This window comes from Schistocerca americana, chromosome 3 (assembly GCF_021461395.2).
Source record: "Schistocerca americana isolate TAMUIC-IGC-003095 chromosome 3, iqSchAmer2.1, whole genome shotgun sequence".
Classification (NCBI taxonomy): Eukaryota; Metazoa; Arthropoda; class Insecta; order Orthoptera; family Acrididae; genus Schistocerca; species Schistocerca americana.
Genome location: NC_060121.1, coordinates 238,426,140 through 238,449,368, shown reverse-complemented (window position 1 = coordinate 238,449,368; position 23,229 = coordinate 238,426,140). Strand labels below are relative to the sequence as shown.

The 23,229-nt window shown below is 43.6% G+C and overlaps 1 protein-coding gene across 1 annotated transcript in view; it reads right to left on the bottom strand.

The window, feature by feature from the left end:
- LOC124607321 (protein Skeletor, isoforms D/E-like) overlaps window positions 1–22,566 on the bottom strand; it is a 341,628-nt gene extending 319,062 nt beyond the window's left edge. Inside the window, exon 1 of the mRNA XM_047139621.1 lies at window positions 22,491–22,566. Coding sequence (XP_046995577.1) covers window positions 22,491–22,548 — 58 coding nt within the window. The 5' untranslated portion in view covers window positions 22,549–22,566. The remainder of the gene's footprint in view (window positions 1–22,490) is intronic.
- Between the last annotated feature and the right edge of the window lie 663 nt (window positions 22,567–23,229).

Below are 23,229 nucleotides of genomic sequence, written 5' to 3'. Positions count from 1 at the left end.
ATCACGAAGTGGGGGTAATTGCTTACCAAATTACGTAAAAAATATCTATATCTACCGTGTTGGGTTTTAATTCTGTTTAGCACTGCCCACGTTTCGCGTGACAAGTCAGATGCCGATGTTCTTTGGCAGACACACGGCAGATTATTATTGTCCAGTCAGTTATAACGCTCATGCATCAGTAACGTTGAACTCATCTTCCACACCGATCCTTACTACTATTGTTGGTGTGTGGAGTGGAGTCGGTTATGGTTTGCATCGTCTTGGTGGATTGGTAGATTTCTGTTACCTATGATCTTTTTGTATTGGTTCGTGAGACTATTTATGCGATGTAGTTGAAGGGGTGGAATGTAGATTAGAACGGGCAGCCATTCTGTAAGTGTTGATCTGATAACGTTAGTAATCATTCATATGGCGTTATTTAGTTGACCATCTATCTTTTGCGCATGTGGGCTGTTTGGCCTAACTGGGGCACAATATTCAGCAGATGGGAAGACAAGATGGTTCAAATGACTCTGAGCACTATGGGACTTAACTTCTGAGGTCACCAGTCCCCTAGAACTTAGAATTACTTAAACCTAACTAACCTAAGGACATCACACACATCCATGCCCGAGGCAGGATTCGAACCTGCGACCGTAGCGGTCGCGCGGTTCCAGACTGTAGCGCCTAGAACCGAACGGCCACCCCGGCCGGCGGAAGACAAGACCCAGAGCACAAGAACGTAGGGTGGATGCATACCACACTGTTTTTGGAAGATGTTTTTTCTTTTAAGTTTTTCGCTGTGTTTGAATGATTCTCTATGAAAGATAAAATTCTATCAAGGGTTACCTCCAGGTACTTTGGTGTTTTATTATGGGTGATTTTAATGTTTTCAGAATTGTAGTATTATATCGATACATGGGCGTCACAGTTGGCGACAGAATTGCACGTTCCTGTCCGATGCTAATAGTCGTCGCGGGGTATCTGGCAAAACCAAATGGTGCATACCCACTGAGCCACATCTCCAGCAGCTCCGTATCACGAGCGCCCTCTGCTGCCGCAATACAGAACAGCCAGTGGCAGCCAGTCAACTCACTTGCACTTTCAGCCTGTTCACAATGACACGATTGTTCATGGTTAGTACAGCGAGCCTTTTAGTTGTGGACGTCGATAGCTGGACTCTATTTCCTGGTGGGTTATCTGTAATGAGTCTTCATATGCTTGGAGAAATAAAAGTTAAGTGAATCTATTCTTTCTGTTATCTTGTTTGCTAATCATCTCTGCTCCTATCCAGATTTGTTACAACGACAGTTACCTCACTATTCTGTAGCCCACCTCTCCTTATCTTTGTGTACAAAGTCGCACACAACAAATGAGTATGTTGATATTTTGTCTGGCGAGTTTATTATTTAGGTGGAAGCAGGAAACCTTAGTTTTTGTGGCGTTCGGTTGGGGTCACCATTTGTGAAAGTTCTTTCCCACTACATCTAGCGCCTCCGTTAAGACTTCTTCTGACTTCAGTTGAGGTGCATATTGTTGCAAGTACCCATTCGTCGGTGTAGCCAAACTTTCTTGACTTGGTTTATGGTACGTCTTCAGTGTACAAGCTGAGGAGAAGTGGAGCATGGAGTGATCCCTGTAGTAAGCCTGTTTTTAACTTTGTTGGGGTGCTCATGCTGGATCCCATGACCATTTGGAACAGTCGGCCGTTTACCATATTGTCAATCAGGCGAGCGATTGGTTTGCAAGGAATTGTGTGAAGAAGCTTGTATATCATGCCTTCTTCTCCACGCTATGTCATATACCTTTCAAAAGTCAATGAATGCAGCTGCAGTTTTCAGTTTTCCTTGTGACCGTGCCTCAATGTAGATGGTGAGTGATAGAAGTTAATCTGTGCAACTTCATTTTGGGTGTAATCCTTTTTGTTTGACTGGGATTGCTTCAAGTCATCTTGTACTTTGTCTGTTATGAAGAAGTCATTCTCATAGCTTGCAGGTTACAGGGTTATTGATCTGTAGCTCTTAGGGCTATCAGCTGGTTTGCCGTGTTTCAAAATAGTGATTATTTTAGGACTTCGAGTGTTTTAATTCGTGTGCTATATTGTCGTTTTGATTGATATATGCGAAGAAGTGAGTCATCCATGATTTTATATATTTGTCGCAAATTATTAGGAATTCAGGGTGGATACTGACAAATTCCGGAGTTTCTCCTGGCTTAACTTGTCGAGACTTCTTCATAAGTGAAGGGACAGGTTTGTTCGATCTCTGTGGCTTCGGCTTTTAGGGTTCCGAGTTCCTGATTGCCTTTGACTATATGTGATTTGTCTTGTGGTGCTCTGGATGTTACCAGTGAATGTGAAACAATGACATTCGGGTTAACTGTTGCCTTATTCCTTTGTAGGAGGGCCGCTCTTCCTATATTCCTTAATAACGTCCATGGTCATCTACTCAATGTTTGAAAATTCAGGCTTTCTACCGTTTCCACACACTTTGGCTCCTCGCCACATGTAGGCGGCAGACTGCAGAGTTCGATGCTCACAGCAGTCTCTTCGGCGTGGTAGCGTATCGCAGCTAGCAGGCACGACAGCAGCCATCTAGGGGATTCAGAGGCGCGCTGCTAGTATCGTAACAAGACGACACGGTCCATACGAAAACATAACAGCAGCTGGAGGACAATCTTCCATTTGTCAAACTGCCTGTTACACGAGTGGCGTTCAATAAATAATGCAGCATATTTTTTTAATCTGCCAGTTTCGGCTGAAAAAATTTCAGAATTTGTTGTAGGATGTCTTGGAATATTTACGCTTCGGCCGCTATAGTTTAATGAAGTTCCGATACCCTTTGAAATTGCATCTGTAAAGGAGGTGCGTTCCAAGCAAAGAGCTGTCACTGTGTTTCCATTGACGGAAAACCACAGCATCACAGATACTCATAGGCGCTTGCAGAATATCTACGGGAACCTAACAGTGAACAAAAGCACGGTGAGTCGTTGGACGAGGCGTCTGTCATCATTGCAAGAAGGTCGCGCCAACCTGTTAGATCTTCCGCGTGCCGGCAGGCCTCACACATCTGTGGCTCCTGCAATGTTGGAACGCGCGGACACTCTCATTCGAGATGGTCAACGGATCACAGTCAAACGCCTCGCTGCACGACTGGACGTCTCTGTTGGTAGTGCTGACACACTCGTCCACCAGTTGTGGTACTCAAGGGCGCGTGTCCGCTGGATTCCTCGACGCCTAACAGGAGACCATTAAGAGCAACGAAGGACCATCAGTGTGGAATTGCTTGCGCGTTAAGAGACTGACCGTGATAATTTTTTGTCATACATCGTTACAGGGGACGAAACATGGGTTCATGACTTCGAAAGGGAAACAAAACGGTAATCCATGAAGTGGCACCACCCACCTTTCCTCCGAAAAAGCTCAAAGCCGCACCCTCAACCGCTAAAGTCATGGCAACGGCCATCTGGTTCTATGAAGATGTTATTGTGTTTGATGTCTTCCCTCATGGTACAACTATCTACGCTGAAGTATAGTGTGCCACACTCAGGAAACTGTAGAAACGGCTTTTGTGAGTTCGTTAAAAAAAAACAAAAAAAAAAAACGAATTTCTCCTTCTCCGTGAGAAAGCAGAACCCCACGCAAGTCTGTGCACCCGAGAGGAGCTCACAAAAGTTCATTGGACTCTACTTCATCCACCCTACAGCCCGGATCTCACGCCTTACAACTTACATGAGTTTGACCCAATGAAGGATGCAGTCCGCAGGGAGCAGTAAGTGGGTGATGGGAAGGTTATTGGTGCACCAAGGCCTTAGCTCCGACGTCGGTCAGTAGAGTGGTACGGTGCGGACACACAGATCTTCCCAGTAAGGTGGCGTAACCTTGTCGCACTGAACTGAGATTTTGATGAAAAATAAGGTTTTGTAGACAAAAGAGAGGGAGTAAAATGCTGTATTGGAATCCTGAGTAAAACTAACATGCTATCGAAAAAAAAAACGTGTTGAATTAGTTATTGAACGCTCCTCGTGAAACAGTCTTATTTACACCACGATCAGCTGGTTTTGGTTGTCAGCCATTCAAGTGCATACTCTTACGCTCGTAAATTTACACCGACACCCTCGGCGAGTTTATACAAATCTACATCCGTCATTTTAATACAAAATCGCTGTCATAGTAAACACGAGCGAGAATAGTGTTCCATATTTCTCAACGCTTTGAAATAACGTCACTGCCGTATTGGTATGCGTACATGAACGTACAAACTCATAGTACAGGGCACAGATCGTAGTGCTATACGGGTTGATGCGACACTGTCAAGTTTACAGTAAATAGCTGTTCCTGTTTCTGGACAGTGTATTAAATCTTCGTAGGACAAAGTTTTGTGCGATAATGAGAGTTTTTATGTTTATGTACGTATGTCACTTCTGCAGTAATGTTATTTTAAAGTGTTGAGAAATATATAACGTTATTCTCGCTCGTGTTTACTGTGACAGCTGATTTGTATTACAATGTCAGATACACGTTTGTATACGCCCACAGAAGGTGACTGTGTGAAACAGCAATTATATGGCAGTCAAGGGGGGAAATAGAATTGTCCTTCGATAAATTTGTGCCTGTGGCACGCGAAATGAAACGACTTATTGCAACAGTGATGCTTCGACAGCTTAATTAGGTATCTTTGGAAGAAAGCGATATATTTTCGGTAAAAACTCACTGGGTAGTTGTTAAATACGGTAATTACCTCATACAGCTGTCAGAAATTTGATGAGGAATGAGTCAACATCATCTATTCGTTAAACATTGTAATTACAGATAATGACTGTCGCAAACTGACAGCAATAAGCGGTAATTACCATGTCCAACAAACACACGAAAGCTGTGGACCGGCCCTTAATCAAATCTGTTGCGTCAGTTTAGGATAACGGCATTGGAGAAAGACAATGCGACAGTTACGCTGCGTCGCTCGTTTATTCCGTGTTCGGATCAAGAGAATAAGATAAGAGCGATTAAGGCAGTACACAGGGAACAGCTAATTTTCCCTCGTTGACGGAACATTCCTGATAGAAGCTTCTGGTATTGTTTCGAATTATCCTCCACAATGCACTACACTATGGCTTGTAGAGAATACAGGGACAGTCGAGTAAGACATATACACCCTTTTTATTTCTTGATCTATTCGAGATATCGAAACTAGATTCCCGACAAATGACAGTGCGAAGAGGTTTACGTAATTCTGATGTATGGTTGTTATCCTCGTCTCTTGTATCGAATGAGGTATCGAAACATGTAGTTTTTAATGGAATATGTTTCTTTAACAGTATTCGAAAGCTCTTGAGAAGGTGACTAATATTATTTAACGTAGTCTTGCGGTAGTGTTCTCGCTTCTCGCACAAGGGTTTCCGGGTTCGATTCCCGGCGGGGTCAGCGATTTTCCCTGCCTCGAGATGACTGGGTGTTGCTGTGTCGTCTTCATCATCATTCATCCCCATTACGGTCGGAGGAAGGCATGGCAAACCACCTCCGATAGGACCTTGCCTAGAACAGCGGTGCGGGTTTCCCGCATCGTCCCCTACGTTCCTCGGAGTATGGTACCGCCTCATCAACTTTATTTTGACGTTGAAACTTTTCGCAAAAACCTGCGAGAAATGTGCTAAACTTGAGTGGGAAGTCTATCGGAATTGGCTGTTGCCGTGTAAATACCACGTATTCCGGCTTTCATGTCAAGCCCCGTAATTTATATGAAGCAAGAAGAGAGGCCTACACAACTACCCTAAAACATATTCCCTCTTTACCTTATGCGACATAGATACGGGATCAGCTACGATTGTTGTAATCGCAAGTATACTGCCTGACGAAAAACGTGAAGCACCCAGAAAGGGACGAAGAAATGATATGAAATTTCACCAGTTGAGAGGGTATATGATCGTTATTTCAATGATTACAATGTCGAATTAAATTTACTATGAACTTAGCAGTATGAGCCCACTAACCAGTATGAAGTTTCACACCCTCTAGCCTGGATGGATGCTCTAACTCTGTTGGAAAGGATGTCAGAAAGCCGTTGTATCCTTTATTGAGGCAAGCTGTCCCATGACTGTTGTAAGTTGTCTTTGGTACCCTGGATACTGAAACAGGTGCGGAATTGACGTGCAACCTGTTACAAAACATATTCTAAAATGATATAATGTCCTCGGAGTACCTAACATCATGCAGGCAGTCCACAGAGACGTGCGTCTTGTTTGGACGAGCATTGTCGTGTTGCAAAATGCCACAATGGTACTGTCGCATGGAGGTACTACGTGAGGGTCACAAGATATCTTGTGTGGACAGAGTTCCCTCGGGCATTATCAGTCCTGACCAGAAGTCATACCCGGTGGCTCACTACATCATGACGCCAGCTGTAACATAGTTTTGCCTCTCCAAAACATGGGAAGAACGGGTCCTCCCTTCAAGTCGCCGCCATACTCGCCAATGATGGTCATCCCGGGTAGCGCAGAATGACTACTCAACGCTGTGCACAACTCAGTGCCGCTCATAAGCATTGATGGATAGAATTCGACGTTGTTGATCAGCAGTCTAAGCTTCCCAGTCATGACACCACTGAAAACGCAGCCTTTTGTGTTGCAGTATTAACAGTATCCTGGGATGGTAATTCCCCAGTTCGGCTGCTGTTGATTTCCGGCCAATGGCCCGGGATGACACAGAATTTTGCGGAGGGTTCATTCTTGATCTCGGATGGGAGGTGCAGATAGTATGGGTTACGATGTGCTTGGTGCGCTATAAGGCGACCATCCTCTGTGGTAGTCAGACGCGGTCGACCGAAACCAGTTGGGATACTGTGACATCAGAAAGCTTTACAACCTTCGATATTGCACCGTTCAGCTAGCTGTCCAAATGTAGACCCAAGACGAGGACCCATTCAAACTCTATCAGGGCTGATAACGCTCTCTTTCACGAGTACGCAGCATCTTCGTGTGCCGGCCGCTGTGGCCGAGCAGTTCTAGGCGATTCAGTCCGGCCGGCCGCGGTGGCCGTGCGGTTCTAGGCGCTCCAGTCCGGAGCCGCGCTGCTGTTACGGTCGCAGGTTCGAATCCTTCCTCTGGCATGGGTGTGTGTGATGTCCTTAGGTTAGTTAGGTTTAAGTAGTTCTAAGTTCTAGGGGACTGATGACCTCAGAAGTTAAGTCCCACAGTGCTCAGAGCCATTTGAACCATCTTCGTGTGCTTCACACTAATCGCTTAAGATCTGACGCTGTTCATGCACCTTGTATACCCTACACACGGTAAACAAGAAACAACTATAATACACTTTGGTGGCCGTTCTCCCTGTCAAGGAAAACTGCATCATTAATCATTTGCATACCCGCTGATGGCGTGTCTGTGTTACATTGACATCCGACAACGTCAGCCGAGTGCGTTACTTATCTTGTAAGGTAGTTTATGTGCGGACTTCCAGCGTACCAGAAGGGACTTAGACCAACCGTTTCGCACGTGTGTACGTACTCATGTTTAAGTGAAAAAGTGCAACTGTAAACAAAGTCTGTCACTTGGTACAACGACGGAGCTTGATTTGGGAGCTCCAATTGGTGGTGTTTAACCGAGACAGGTGACACACTGGACTCGCATTCGGGAGCACGAAGGTTCAAATCCGCGTTCGACTATCCAGATATAGTTTTCCGTGATACATCTAAATCGCTGCAGGCAAATCTCGGGGTAGCTCCTTTGAAAGGGAACGGCCGATTTTCTTCCCCATCCTTGAATCATTCCGTTCTTGTGCTCCGTCCGTAATGACCTCGATGACGAAGGGACGTTAAACTGTAATCTTTATTCCTCTTTTTTTGTCCATGTTTACACTGCAACAGCCGATTCCGACCACCATGCCTTACAGTTTTAACATATTTCTGGGATCCTTTCCGAAAAGTTAAAACTCGATTATCAGCAAGTATTATATCAATGTACTCGCGTTTTTGAAAACTGCTGTAACCGTTAAAAAAATACAGTGATCAGCCAGAACATTATGAGCACCAACCTACTACCGATATGAAGCCGTGCAGGTGATAGCAGGTGTCACATGGCGAGGAATGACTACTAATCAGACACATGCACAGTGCATTCAGTATTAGTGAGCGATTTGTCCGTGTGCAGAAGGGCGAAGGCGTGCGATCTATCTGAGTTTGACTGAGGGCAGACTGCGCTGGTCTGGAGGCTCGGCACGAGCATTTCTGAAACTGCACGACTTGTCCGTTGTTCGAGAAGTGCAGTGGTAAGTGTCTTCAACATGTGGCGAAAGCAAGGCGAAACCACGTCTTGATGTCGCGGGGTCGAGCGGCCACCCCTAATCACAGATGTCGAACGTAGTAGACTGGGCAGACTAGTAAAACAGGACAGGCGGCGAACTGTGGCGGAACTGACATCAGACTTTAATGCTGTGTCTGAACACACAGTGCACCGAACAATCCTCACGATTGGTCTCCACAGACGACGATCCATGCACGTGCCAATGTTAACACCACGACATTGGCAACTACGATTGGTATGGGCACATGACCATCGGCGCTGGACGTTGGCGCAATGGCAGACTGTTGCATAGTCTGATGATTCCCGATACCTTCTCCCTCATGCCGATGGGAGGGGCGCGAATCCGTCGTCTTCCAGGAGAACAGCTCCTTGACACCTGTACTGCAGCACGGAGACTAGCTAGCGGTGGCTCCTTTATGCTCTGCGGAACCTTCACGCGGGCATCCATGAGTGCAGTGGAGCTCGTGCAAGACACCATGATGGCCAAGGAGTATCGTACACTGGTTACAGACCACGTACACCCTTTGACGGCGATCGTGTTTCCCGACGGCACTGTATTTTTCAACAAGATAATGCGCTATGTCACAAGGCCAATAGCCTGATGGAGTGGTTCGAGGAACACAGTGGCGAGTTGCAATTGATGGGTTGTCGCCCCAACTCGCCAGATCTGAACCTGATCGAACACATCTGGAATGTGATAGAACGTAGCGTCATCCCCCTCCCAGGAATTTACGGGAATTATGTGAGCCCGGGGGGGGGGGGGGGGGCGAGCGTTTCTAGGCGCTACAATCTGGAACCGCGCGACCGCTACGGTCGTAGGTTCGAATCCTGCCTCGGGCATGGATGTGTGTGATGTCCTTAGGTTAGTTAGGTTAGTAGAACTAAGTTCTAGGGGACTGATGACCTCGGCAGTTAAGTCCCATAGTGCTCAGAGCCATTTGAACCATTTTTTGAATTAGGTGACTTGTGTGTGCAGATGTGGTACCAACTCCCTCCAGCGACCTACAAGGCCACATTGCTTCCATGCCACGATGCGTCGCCGCAGTTATCCGCGCCGCGGCTATTAGGTAATTGGTCATAATGTTCTGTCTGATAAGTGTATATCGTTCTGTTTAAAAAATAATTCTCATTCCAGTATCTCGGTAAGTACAGCGGTTAAGGGGGTTACGTATATGAAAAATTACGCGATTATTTGTGTACTATCATTTGCCGAAAAGCACGTTTCTGTTACCTCGAACCATTTACGAAATAAAAGGAGTGTTATGTCTTGCAGGATATGCCCTATATATGGGGATTAAATGTTCAGCGTCATGTTAAACTTAATTTTTCTTTCGACACGGTTTCAACACTACTGCAGTTATTTCATAGTATGACGAAAAAGTCCCTTATTTGGGTAAGTCTCCAATACGATAAACATACAGCATTTTGAGGTTCTTTCCATTTTCCGTATTGTTATACGAAATCTCTGTTCTTGCTCCAAGATTACCAAAGAAATGAAATTAAGCAAGGACAGTAAACACGAGCAGAGTCGCGTAAATGTCTCGGTCGCCGTAGTTCTAAGAACGGCCTGCCTTATAGAGGGTGATGCGTGTCATGGCCATTCAGTCGCTCGACTGGTCGTAGGCGGCTTCCCGGCTGCCATTTACACTTCAGGCTTATAACATTTGCATAGCGGTACGTTCTCCGTTACTCATTTCATGCTTTTCTTCTTTACCCTGCGGTTACCTGCTGATGGTCAGGTGGATGATGTAACCACTGCCGGAACAGAGGAGGCTGAAATATATCGAGAGGACGAATCATGGTCGTAAGTTCGTTAAAAGAAATAACGAAGAAAACGTTTATACAATTTGAGAAATTTTGGTGTCAAAATTCAGAGACCGCAGTGATTTGTTGTGTAGTGCACTGGTTGACATCCCTGGTATCGAGTAAGGGCTGTTTCGGACGCATCCCTCCGATAGGAATCCATTACATTTGATATATCTTGTGTACTGGGTGTCGGCTTTGGGGCATATTTTAGGGATGTCGACGGAGACGAAAGTTGCAGAACATGATAGGGAACCTAGGTCCGGAAATACGGTAGTAAAAAGATGTAGGCCGTAGGTTCGTGTCTTCATCAAATTGCTATGAAGTTATTGGCAGGAAATGTATGTTAATATCTTCTCATTCAATCTACAGCGTTTTTCTGGAGCAGCTTCCCTACCTATTCATTCTCAGTTTTACAATCCTTAGCTCATCGATATTCCTCACTGAATGCCTGTTGTTGATATTTTATAGCTTCATATTGCCGACAGTGTTAATTTTCCTCAGTACCTGCCCATAAAGGTCTCCATCGTTTCAGTAGGGCCCTAATTTTAATTACCTTGTCCTATTTGCTTTCAGATAGCCTATCTATAAATCTGTAACAACCTCGAATAATACACGGATATGCTTCCTGTATGGCATCCGTTTTGCAGACTAGCTGTAATTTGCCAATATGCTGGCAATAAGGATAGGAATGATGCTGGCCTGACACGCTAAGATTGTTAGGCTCTTTGCAGAGTGGTTGCACTTGTGACTCTACAGTGCTTTAAGCGAAGGTCACTATATTTTTACATTACGTAGAGAATACTGCGTTCCTTCCTCAGCCAAACTTCTTGTGAGCTGTAGAGTGGATTTTCATACTATTTCATTTCGATGGCATTCTCCTTCATCTAACTGTATCGTTTCTCTAAATCATGACGTTATCTTTCGTATTGTACCTGTTATCATACGTTAGTATCTCAGTATTGCGATCCAAACCTTCATGAGGGGAACTGGGACATTTCTGTCACATAAAAGATGTGTTTTTCATCTCCTCTAAACACTCTAAAATTTGGTACACGTAGTTTTTTTTCATTCTGTACATTGTTTACTAAGAAATAGAAGGAGATGTAATTAGTAACATTCCAGGCGAAAACGTTCATTCAGAGACTTAAGACACTGTACTCCTGTATCACACATTTCAAAACGCGAATCCAGTCTCACTTAAAGGGCTGTATAGGTCCAAGAGTTTGGGCGAGAAGATTAAATAACAGTCTTCTCTAATTGTGGTTTATTCTGAGAACACAAATTTGAGATCGTTACCCTCCAGTGCATCTGTGATGGAATTGGAACAGTTTCTTTGGGAGACATCGCGTTCAACTACTGGAGGATTTCTATGCATCGATACGTATGGGGGCTGAATATTTTGGATGTCAAAAAGAACAGCACACAACATTTCGTCGATGCTTATGGTTTTTGTTCAAATCCTGTAGACCTGACGTCATTGGGACTTTAGGGATAATGCGAATTCGATTTTGTTAGGAAATGAATCCATCGCAGATACACTGCACATCTTGAGCTAGTCATCGACTTTGCACTGTACACTTTTAATCAAATGCACTGTCAAAAAGACCAAACTTTCATATTGTTTGTTTGGCAGAAACTAAAAATAATTCCCAACTCTTGGGCCTGACCAACGTTTACGGGAGGATTTCTGTAGCCGCAAGGCAAATGTCGGAAGTGGTAAACGGCTCTCTAATATTACCAATTAGGACTTCCTCTGTCTAACTAGCTGCTCAGCTGCTGTTTGGTTGGAAAATCACTGACTTAAGATGGATCATTACTCGAGCATCCTAGATAGTGAAAGATACTTTTAAAAAATCGAGAGTTTAAATTTATCCATTATGGATACTTTTGAACACAGTGACTGCATGTTAAATGTAACCTATACTGCCCCTTTTTGAAATATTGCTTTATTTTTACCAATTAACTCTCGAGCCATTTCTCAGTCAACTTCAAATGAATCAGATGATCATGTAAATTTGACCTTCTGTACGCCACACTAGAAAGCGAGCCTGAAATGACACGAAAACTAATTAGTGAACATAAAGTAATATTAAATAAATTTACGAAACGGCTGAAACAGTCACTCGGTTCCATTTGTAGGTTACCTATCTAACGGCTCCCACGGGCAACAAAAATTTAATTTTTACTGTTTCATATGATTACAGACTTTATTTAAAAATTTAAAATTCTGTCATAATCTACTCATTAAGAGATACGATCATACATTAAAGCTTTAACACAATGAGAAGAGTATTAAATTATACACGTCTCGAAGCAAAGTAGCTCACTGCATGCAAATTAAACAGACTATATTCATCCAGTGTCTGAGGATGAGAACACATAGCGACTTCCACAGAACTATACACACAATTTCCAACCTTTTCGAAGCTTTTCCGCACTGATGCGCCACCACAAAATAATGAAAAGAAAAAATTTTTATCGCTTACTATATTTTCGCGGTCCAGTAGATCTTCGGGAATGACGCTTTGATTCATTACATCTCTCAAAAAAAAAAAAAAAAAAGTTCAAATGTGTGTGAAATCTTATAGGACTTAACTGCTAAGGTCATCAGTCCCTAAGTTTACACACACCCACGCCCGAGGGATGACTCGAATCTCCGCTGGGACGAGCCGCACAGTCCAAGATTGAAGCGCCTTACACCGCTCGGCTAATCCCGCGCGGCATTACTTCTCTACCAATAACTCTATATGCAGCACATTTTGCATATGATATCCACATACATTATTGAATTAACTTGGAAAAATTATGTCAGTGTTCGGCACATAGTGAAGGAGATATGACGTTTTAAGCGTCAAAATGCGTGGAAAACTCAGTTTTCTTAAAACAGAGTGCAAATTACCCAGCTTCGAATAAACTTTAAGCATAATTTCAAACCTTTTCTGAACGTTTTCTGCTATAGCCCACGGAGTATTGAAAGGATACAGCCCTACAGACCATGCAAAGGAAAACACATTAATTCATTTAAAATGTGGTTATACGTTTGAAGCTTTGTATGCATTGGAGTTCGATGTTTTGAAGAGTCGGGGGTTCGGGAGGGCATACTGGTGTCATCTAATCGTGAGGTTCTGCGGAGGAATTTCGCTGTGATAACTATCGTTCTAGTGTATTGGGAACTGGATTTATGAGGCAAGCGTGGAATCAGCGCACTAATGAGGAAACAGTGTGAGCTGGGTGGAAATGAGGTTGCGGGCTGGCCGAGACCTTGGCTGCTTGTCGGTTTCGTGCAGTCAGTCGCGCGACAAAAACGCCAGCGACCGCGAAAGCCACGAGCGGCACCGCTAGCTAGGTTTCTTGGCGTCTCCCGGCGCCGAGGCATCGCGGCGTGCGAAAGCTGCCCTGCCGTGTCTTCTCTTCTCTTTGCGACTGCCGTCGAATTTTCTTTTCTCTTCGCCGCGGCACGCCGAGCAATACGCCGGAGAAAGTTGGTGCGCGTCGCGTAACTGCGAGAGGCTCTGTGGGTTAGCGCTGCGAGAACTGCCTTCGACGTCCCAATTAACATCGCGGGCCGGCAGTGTGAGGAATGGCTCCGCTGATGGACGCGAGGGGTGCGGCCGGCCGGAGTCGAAGGAAAAGGCGTCCCCGTCGGAGGAATGCAGGCGAGACGCCGCCTGCGGCTCGCCCGGGGCGGGGCGGAATTCTGCGCACGCCTACCGCACTCTTACCGCTAGGCGGGACCTTGAACGGTCGGGTTCGACGCTCGGCTGGTGCGCTAAACAGGACCGCTTAACGGCTGCGAAGGAACCGGCGTGAGACCTGGAACGTCACAGGCTGACCAGCCATTTCCCACGCGTGCCGCTCTCAGAGAGTCTATAGCCGCAAAGAGGAGCACTTAGTGGTTGTTGTTTTTACAGTAGACTGCACTGTTGCGAGTGAGTGTGTAGTGTTAGTGTCATTAGAAAAACATAAATATTTTGTTCAAACATTCAAAATTCATGGTAAGATAGCAAGTCGGACAACGTGTTTCGAGACCTAGCTCTCATCTTCAGGTAACGTCTGTCTTACTAAACTGTTGAAACCATCACCAGGTCGTAGTCGCTGGTCGCCTATCTAACGCATTACAGGGGCAATAAAAATTTGATTTTCAGTGTTTCGTATGATTATCGATCCGCCTCGGTAGCTGCGGGGCCAGCGCGGCAGTTTGCAATGACAGTTTTTTCGATTTCCGGCCGGACCGGAGATTTTCTCCACTTGGGGACTGGGTGTTGTGTTGTCCTCATCTTCGTATTGTAATTTTTTTTTTTTTGAGTCGTCAGTCACCTGACTGGTTAGATGCGGCTAGCCGCTAATTCATCTCCTGTGCCAACCTTGTCATCTCAGGGCAGCAGTTGAAACCTACATCTTCAATTATTTCCTGGTTCTATCCGAGTATCTATCTTCCTCCACAGTTTTTACCCCTCGTATCGTCCTAACTGAGACGAAAATCGTCTGTATGTCACCACGTGGCTAGTCTAGGCCTATGTAACGTCGTACCAGGGTACGGCTTGTCCGTCATGAATCTTCTGAATTGTCGTAGAGAACTGTCGTACTGTTGAGATATATGTATGTGAACGTAAGCCAATATATATAATCCATCTCTACAGTGGAAAGACGATACTACCATTAAGAATATATATATATATATATATATATATATATATATATATTATATATATATATATATATGGTTCAAATGGCTCTGAGCACTATGGGACTTAACATCTGAGGTCATCAGTCCCAGAGAACTTAGAACTACTTAAACCTAACTAACGTAAGGACATCACACACATCCATGCCCGAGGCAGGATTCGAACCTGCGACCGTAGCGATCGCGCGGTTCCAGACTGAAGCGCCTAGAGCCGCTCGGCCACAACGGCCGGCTATATATATATATACTGATGTTGACTGAATTTAAGTTAGAAACTTCGTATGGTTAATTCATATATTATACGAATGTTTGGTAATGGGAGCACTTTACGACTTCGAACTAATTTTAATCCTTTGTAAAATTCTTCCACGTTTGATTTTGACTTTATTAGTGTATGAATGAATAATCCTAAACCAAAAAAACCAACAGAATTAGGGTTTTACCTCTACAGCCATAAAGGTTTTACATCCTTAATATCCAATATTTATCAAATTAGTTCATTTGTGAAGAAATTAAACATTCGGAGCTGTTTTAAACACGGAAATACAATTATTAAAGAAGCATGATTGTGGGGAAGTGGAGGGGCGACGGATGCGAGGGTGACGCTACAGGTACAAGAGAATCTTTTTAAAAATTAAAAACATTTACATTAACAATATGAGAGACAGTAAAACAGTAAACTTTACATTCAGTCCTCTTCACACTATGCTGTCATCGTTGATCCCACAGACTTGTTTTCTTCTACACGTCTTCTTCTTCGCACAACCACCTCCTATCGCGTGTTCTGAAGTGCAACTCGCGCCACGGGTGTGTAAGGACGAAGATCAACGTTTGTCAGTAAACATGCAGCAGTGGGCGTGATACGAGATGGCTGTGTCAGCCGATAGAAGAAGTCGTCGTGGAGGGGGCCTAATAGTGTCAAGAGAACATGAAGAGGACGGACTGTGTAGCAAGACAGAGGCTGTTTGCTCAGACACTTTTACTGTTCTTTGCTTTATTAAAAATATTAACTTTTTTGCAGAGTCCTGTATATCTGCCAGGTAGTAATACTTGTCATATCAATATCCTATCACAAATGTTACGTAGTTGAGTCACATTTCCACATTTTGCAGCCACGACCTTGCCTGCAGCTAATTGATACTGTTGGTGGTGATAATAATTATTAAAAGAAGTAGACAGTGAATATGCTCTACTCCTGCTGAACAACACCAAGAGAAGCTTTCGAGCTGCCCAAGAAGCAAAACTTTTGTACTTTTATCAGTGCATCAATTCCTAATCTAATTCCCTCTGAATCACCTGACCTGGTTTGAATACCCTCCAGTACCATTGTTTTACTTTTATTTATGTTCACCTTACAATCTTTTCTCAGGACACAATCCACTTCGTTGAACAAATGTTCTAAGTCCCTTGCCAATTCTTACACAGTTATCATGTTGTATCTTCTACTTCTTCAATTTCTTCTTCTTCTGCATTTCAAGGTTTACGCAATAGTGCCTGTTCCGTCTTCTCTTTTCACGACCACCCTGTCCTGGGAATTCCCTTTTCTTGAATTATAATTACGTTTCCAAATTTCTCCTTAGTTAACTTTCCTGCTAAAACATAGCTCATTTTTAATGTAGATAAACGCAGTACATTGCCTATGGACAAGAAAAAGAACCCAAAGGTATGTGGTACTATGATTAGTGGTTAATTTCTGGATCCTCTCACGTATTATCAATACCTAGTGGCAATGGTACGTACCAGTATGATCAAGGACGGACTCGAACAATGAGTAGTAGAAATGTCGGTTGCAAGACATAAATTACTCTCGAGGATTCTTGGAAAGAATGGTGTATCTTTAAAGGGACTTGCATACAAGGCGTCAATGGGATCTAGTCTAAGTGCTGTTGGGCACCCAGCGATGTGGTGCAGTTCTAAAACATTGGGCTCGCATTGGGAGGACAGCGGCTCAAATGTCCGTTCAGCCATCCAGATCGAGGTTTTTTATTATTTTCTTTAACTGCTTAAGCTGGATACTGAGGTGGTTCCGTTGATTGTGACACGGTCGATTTATTTCGACATCTCTCTCACTTCTCAGAATGTGTTCAGTCTCTAATGATCACGTGGTCAACGGTACGTTACACCCTAATATTCTTCTTCCTCTGCTTCTAAATTGTGGTACAGCGTTTTGGATCTTTGTAAAGTAGACCCACGCCAGAGGCCGAACGAATACAGAGACAAAATGCTAGGTTCGAAAAAGTCCGTATATCCCACACGCTAACAGAAATGCTCGGGGATCTTAAACGGAAACATTTGAAGAATGGCGACGTTGTCCTCGTGAAACCATGCCGTATAAATCCTGTGACTGAATGTTCAGTGTTGACTGTGCAACAAAAATGTTGTCTTCATCATTTTAGGATTGTGGCATGAGACGTTAAGGCGGCCACACACGTAACTGCATGTTTCACAAGCATGCTTGCGCAAGCATGCTCAAATTCTTCGCGCCTCCACGCGGTTCAAGCTTGCCTGTACAAACATCAGTTTGGTTACCAGAAAATGTCGAGCTCAAATGACGATGCAATGACTTTGGCAGCCTTTATGCTTGTGCTACGAAATAAAAACAAAAGAGGAAACGTGACATGTGGAGTAAAGAGTTGTGAAAGAAACGAAAATAATATTTCCATATTAACTATTCACGCTATTGCTGTTTTCCTTCTCCTCGGCTTGTCCCACATTACAGAACAATTTTTGTACAGAATGTGATTTCATAGGTCCAAATAAAAATTAAATCAAGTTGCTGACGAGTGCTTACACAAGCCTCTCTGTTTTTGGTACGCACGCTCAGGCATGCGCACCCATGAACGCTTGTACAAACATATATAAATGAAATGCGATCATCAAACTGCTTGCACAGTCCTGATGATTGCGCAAATTTATCCTGCACACTCAAGCATGTTTGCGCATGCACACTTGCTGTTTATAGAACTATACCAGTTTCTGGCAGCAGCGATTCAAAGAACATGGTACAACGATCTTCACGCTGTAGTGTCACAATGTTCAGCTTAGTAGTCACTACAGTGGGTAGCTATGTCGGCTTCCCACTTCCCAAGTTTGCTAATGAGTGCATCGCTGTACATTCACTAAACTAATTTTGTGAAAAATCGATCCGGTTGCTAAAAAGTTATTTATTTTGCTTAAGTGGAGTGAGAACTTTTTAGTAAGTGTAACGGTCATTCATCAGTTCATTACATAGGTGCGGAGCAGCAACGCTCTCCAAGCATGGAGCAGTTCATAACGTCACGTTTAGCATTACGAAAGAACTGCCTGCAAGGAACCCAGTGTTTACTAGCTAAGTTAATTTTCGTTTCTACTCATACTAACTTACACATATCTCTAAGGTGAGTTGAAGATAAGCCGTATGGAATGTGTGAATAAGGGGCTTGGTGCACATAGTTTTGCCTTTCTACGATAGATATATAACGTTTTAAAGGATGTCATTTTAGGGTTTAATGTGTAGTAAGTACGAGGTCATTTGAGACGGAACGTAAGCTCGTATTGCACAAGGACGAGACAATTTATATGTCCGATCTTTTCGAATGAACTGTTCCGGTGTTGGTCTTGCTTGACTTAGCAAAAAACAGTTTATCAAAATCTTAATGCTTGAGCATTAAACAGCAAAAGAAAATTTTGTTTCACAGCTGCCGGCCGCAGTGGTCTCGTGGTTCTAGGCGCGCAGTCAGGAACCGTGCGACTGCTACGGTCGCAGGTTCGAATCCTGCCTCGGGCATGGATGTGTGTGATGTCCTTAGGTTAGTTAGGTTTAAGTAGTTCTAAGTTCTAGGGGACTAATGACCACAGCAGTTGAGTCCCATAGTGCTCAGAGCCATTTTTTTTTTGTTTCACAGCTCTAACAGTGTGCCGGAGAGGGACACAAACCTCGTTTAGATTCCCATTCCGCTGCAGAGTGCATGTTTGATTCTGGAAGTGAAAAGAATACGATCAACTGGAAAAGTAGAGGTCTGACATCGCTTCAACTTTTGAAGATCAGGTTTCTGTCGTCAGGGATTTGAGAAATTAGTGACAGGTTCCTGTAGCTGCTTACGTAAGCCTGTCGAAAATACCGAAGAATATCGTGGTGCTCTTGTCATATTACATGGTAGTGTCCTCGCCAACAGCATTTCCATACACCGGAAAATGTTTATCATAAATGACGTCTCACATTACCCACTCGCTGTGGATCATCAGACAGTCTGTAGAAGAGGGTTTCAGACTTATTGGAAAACTTAATTGACTACAGCAACACTACACAAGTGGTAACTTTCCTCAGAGGAAGCCTTTGGTCTAATACAGCTGCTTTACCGAGTCTTGCTTGGTAGCCGTCAGATGTCCAACTGCTGTTGGTCCAGATGAATAAAAAAAAAAGGTCCGAAGCAATTTTTGGTGAACAAGAAGTGTCTTATAGTTTTTGATGGCTACATTTCAGTTTTAGTTTCGTGTTGTATCTGCTGAATGGTTCCAGCAACATGATGTGTGTTTAGTGCCTATCCCTTTTCTGTGAGGATTTAAATAAAAATGTGTGTTTGAAATATGTAAGATGCGAAAGGTAGCTCCGGATCAGCCACTGAAAAAAACTGATAGATTCACAAAAAAACATGAAATGTTTCATATAGCACGGTCATGAAGACAGAGAATTATTTCATTTTCCGAAAAATCCAATTAACAGTTACTTTTATTCAGTTGTTGACTAAGGATATATTAGCTACTTAAGGCAATTCCACCAAACAGATCTTAGACATAACTTATACTGACAATCAGTAATGATCGATTTTCTCACTGGTCACTATTTCCGGTACTACTGGCTTCCGAATACATTTCGTGTATGATGAAGTTGAGTGCCTGATGTAATAGGAACATAAAATAATTGCACAGGAAACTGGAATGATGAACAACAGACGCAGCAGCAGTCGCCATTATCCTTTTTGATACTATTCCCTCCCAGAACTTTGTTATGGTATGAGACACATTTCTCTGGGTTCATTTCCTCTACATCTTCTCGAAAAAAATACGCCGTTCTGTTAAATTTTTTGGAATTAGACTGACAGATTACATACGTGTTTGATCTGAAAGTAATACGGTATATAATCATACTGTTCCTGTTAAAGATTCTTCAGTTACGACTTCGAATGGTTTCCTCAAATCACTTTAAGAGACCTACATGATGCTGCTTTCAGTAAATCCCTGTGAAATTATGCAGCTACGCTGCACCTATCTTCTAAATGACATCGATGACACCAGATCTTCAAACTCTCACCATCCATTTCCTTTATCACACCTTTAAAGGCATGTAGTGCCTGTATTTCAGGGTCTTGTGATAGATGCGCCTAAAACTAGTTTCCATTTATTTTCTCCAGTATATGCTTCTGCGATATCGTAGCAATGGAAAATTTAGTCGATGCAAAGAATTCCCCATACGTATACAGTGATTTTAAATAGTGAATTCTCTGCAGATAGTCACAGTTACCGAAGATGAAATTTCGCGTGTTAGCGTACTATGATGAATGCGACAAATTATGATATTCAAGGAATTTCCTTCCTGCAGTAACAGGAAGCTAATATAAGGGCTGCAATTCGTGCAGTTTCCATGCTGTCTACAACATGGCAGAAGAGTGATACAAAATCATTTCACAAACTACTCTTCACTGAATATAACCGTGATGAGAACACAACCTGTTGCAAGCTACGTCGTACCGAAGAGTAAAAAAGAGAAAGTGGAACTATGGCATGTCCACTCAGTGTTGGTGGCAAGTACGTTACACAACGGAAATACTTTGATATCACCACTTGGAGTAAAACACGGTTTCCTCTATTTTGCCCTTACCTACGCGAGTTTCGGTACATTAGTGCCATCATGAGTGTGTATTGTGGTTTCTGGGCGAGGTACGTTAGAAGCTAAATGTATAATCATAGATACGAACATTTTAGATTTTGCCGAGAATGTTTATGAGACCGATATCTCGGTTTTACATTTATCTGTGTATGAGACGGTCTGTTTCAATTTGTGCAGGCATTTTTATCTGCACTTTGCTGAGTGACAAAATAGCTGTTCCAAATATAAAGGAACCCCATTGATATTTGTACACATGTCCCGTAATTTTATAGGCGAAAGGAAAGAAAAAACAGTGTATGAATCAAAGCTGTGACCTCACAGTATTTGATTACCAAACAAACATAAAGAAGCTAAATCAGTGGGTTACAAAGTTCCAAGAACTGTCGAAATTACTAAAAATTCTGTGCTAAAGTAGGCCACTTTGCTTAGGTACTTCATATTATTAATGTTAGGACGGAGATGTAGAGATAATGCGCTATCTGAAGTATAGAAGAAAGGGTGATGATAGAACTTATTGCGGCGTTAATGTTCATGTCATTAGAAACAGAGCACTTGCTCAACTATGGGAACTTGGAGGGAGGGCTAAAAGTTACTTCTCTACATCTAAGTCTACATGTACTCTACAAGCGACTGTACAGTGAATGTCACAGGGTACATCGCACCAGTGTCATCAGTTTTGTTTTCTTCTGCAGACGCAAGCTGAGGAACGAAAAAATGACAATCCATATCTCTCTGTACGCACTCTGATCTCTGTTATCTTATTCTCATGACCGTTACGTGAGATATATGACGGTGGAAACATAATGGTAGCACGGTCTTCTTCGAATACAGTTTCTCCAAATTGATACAATGGGGATCTTTCTTCCAAAGATCCCCTTTTAAGTTCACCGAGTATTTCCGTTACACTTTCGTATGAGCTATAGACACCTATTACGATCCTAACAGCTCGCTCGTCAATCCTTTCGACTGTTGTCGTGCCAATTTGATAAGGACTCCGAACATTGCACCAGTACTCTAGGATTGGTCGCAATAGCAGCTCCCTTACAGATGCAATGGATTTCCATTGATCCCATCCAGTACAACTAAGACTTCTATTCGCCTAATACTGATTTTACGAGATCGTTTCATTTCATATCACTTCTTACTTTTACCCCATATACTTACACTATGTGAAATGCTGAAGATGTTCAGCACTAATCTTGTAACCAGATATTGTTGGTTATTTCTCTTTATTATAAACATTGTCTCAAATTTATCTACATTCAAAGGGAGTTGCTACTCATTATACAAAACGGAATTTTTGTCCAAGTTTTTTGCAACTCCGAACGTTAGTCCAACGACGACGCCTCACTGTACACACCAGAATCATTAACGAGTCATCTTACAGTGATGCTAATCCTATCTGATCGAGTGGTTTTGTATATTATGAATATTATAGGGACTATTACGGTTCCCTGGGGCACACCCCATGTTATCTTCCTTTCTATGGAACATTCGCAGCCCAGTATACAACGCTTCCGAAGAAATTGCCAAATTATTCATCCGCACTGGTTTACGAAAATAACGAAAAATATAAGCGGTGGAGAATGGATGGGGCTTCGAATCCCACGTCTCCAGAAAGAAGGGAATGAGCAGTTAACTATCTTTACGTAATCCTATGCCAGGTTCCATGAGTCGGCTTCAATTGCAGATTTCACCCTTCTAGTTTAGCTCCCTCATTGTCAAGCACTGAGTCCTAAGCTTGCCTCATACGTTGGGATACAGAGCGGGTGGCTAGGGCGACTGCGTGACGGTACGGTAACTGTGGGGCGGATGGTACGGGAACACTGGCGCAGGCCCCGGCTGGCGGCTTGGACTCACCGAGGGCGGCAACTGCGAGCAGCAGCCGCAGCAGCAGCTTGCACGTGTGGGCCTCCATCTCCGGCCTGCCTGTCTCTCTGGTCACAACTGAGCGCCGCCTCCCGTGTCGACCGCTCTTGTAGGACAAGTTGGAGGAACACAGCCCCCACTCCGTCCCCCTCCCCCTCCCCCACCCGCGACCTACTAGCCACACCGCCGACGTCGGCTCGCGGCTCTCTCCACCTGCGAGCAGCCGCAGGTAAACAAACTGTCCACGCTGATTACGCCGATGGACCTTCCGTATCCGCGCACACAGCGTGCCCAACGGGCGATCTGGCTCCGGGAGGAGAGCTGAAACCATTTCGTGATGGGAGCCCTCAGTGACTTCCAAGATCTAGAATTCGAGCTATTCTGAGGAATCTAACCGTGTAACACATCGTTGTCTTCAGTACAAAGACTCTTTGACGCAGCTGTACTCCCTATGCTGTGCTGTGCAACACCCTTCATCTCTGAATAATTACTGCAGTATGAATTCCCCTTAAAGCTGCTTATTGCCGTCAAGCCTTGGTCACCCTCCACACTTTACCGCCACATTTCCCTCCACTCCAGATGCATCAGGATTTTTCGTATAAATCGATTTCATCTTTTCTACATCTACATCTACATGTATACTCTGCAAATCACACTTACAGGGTGTCGCACGAAATGTGTTACCGTTTTGTTTTTGAATATAAACTTTATTGTCAATACAATCTGAAAG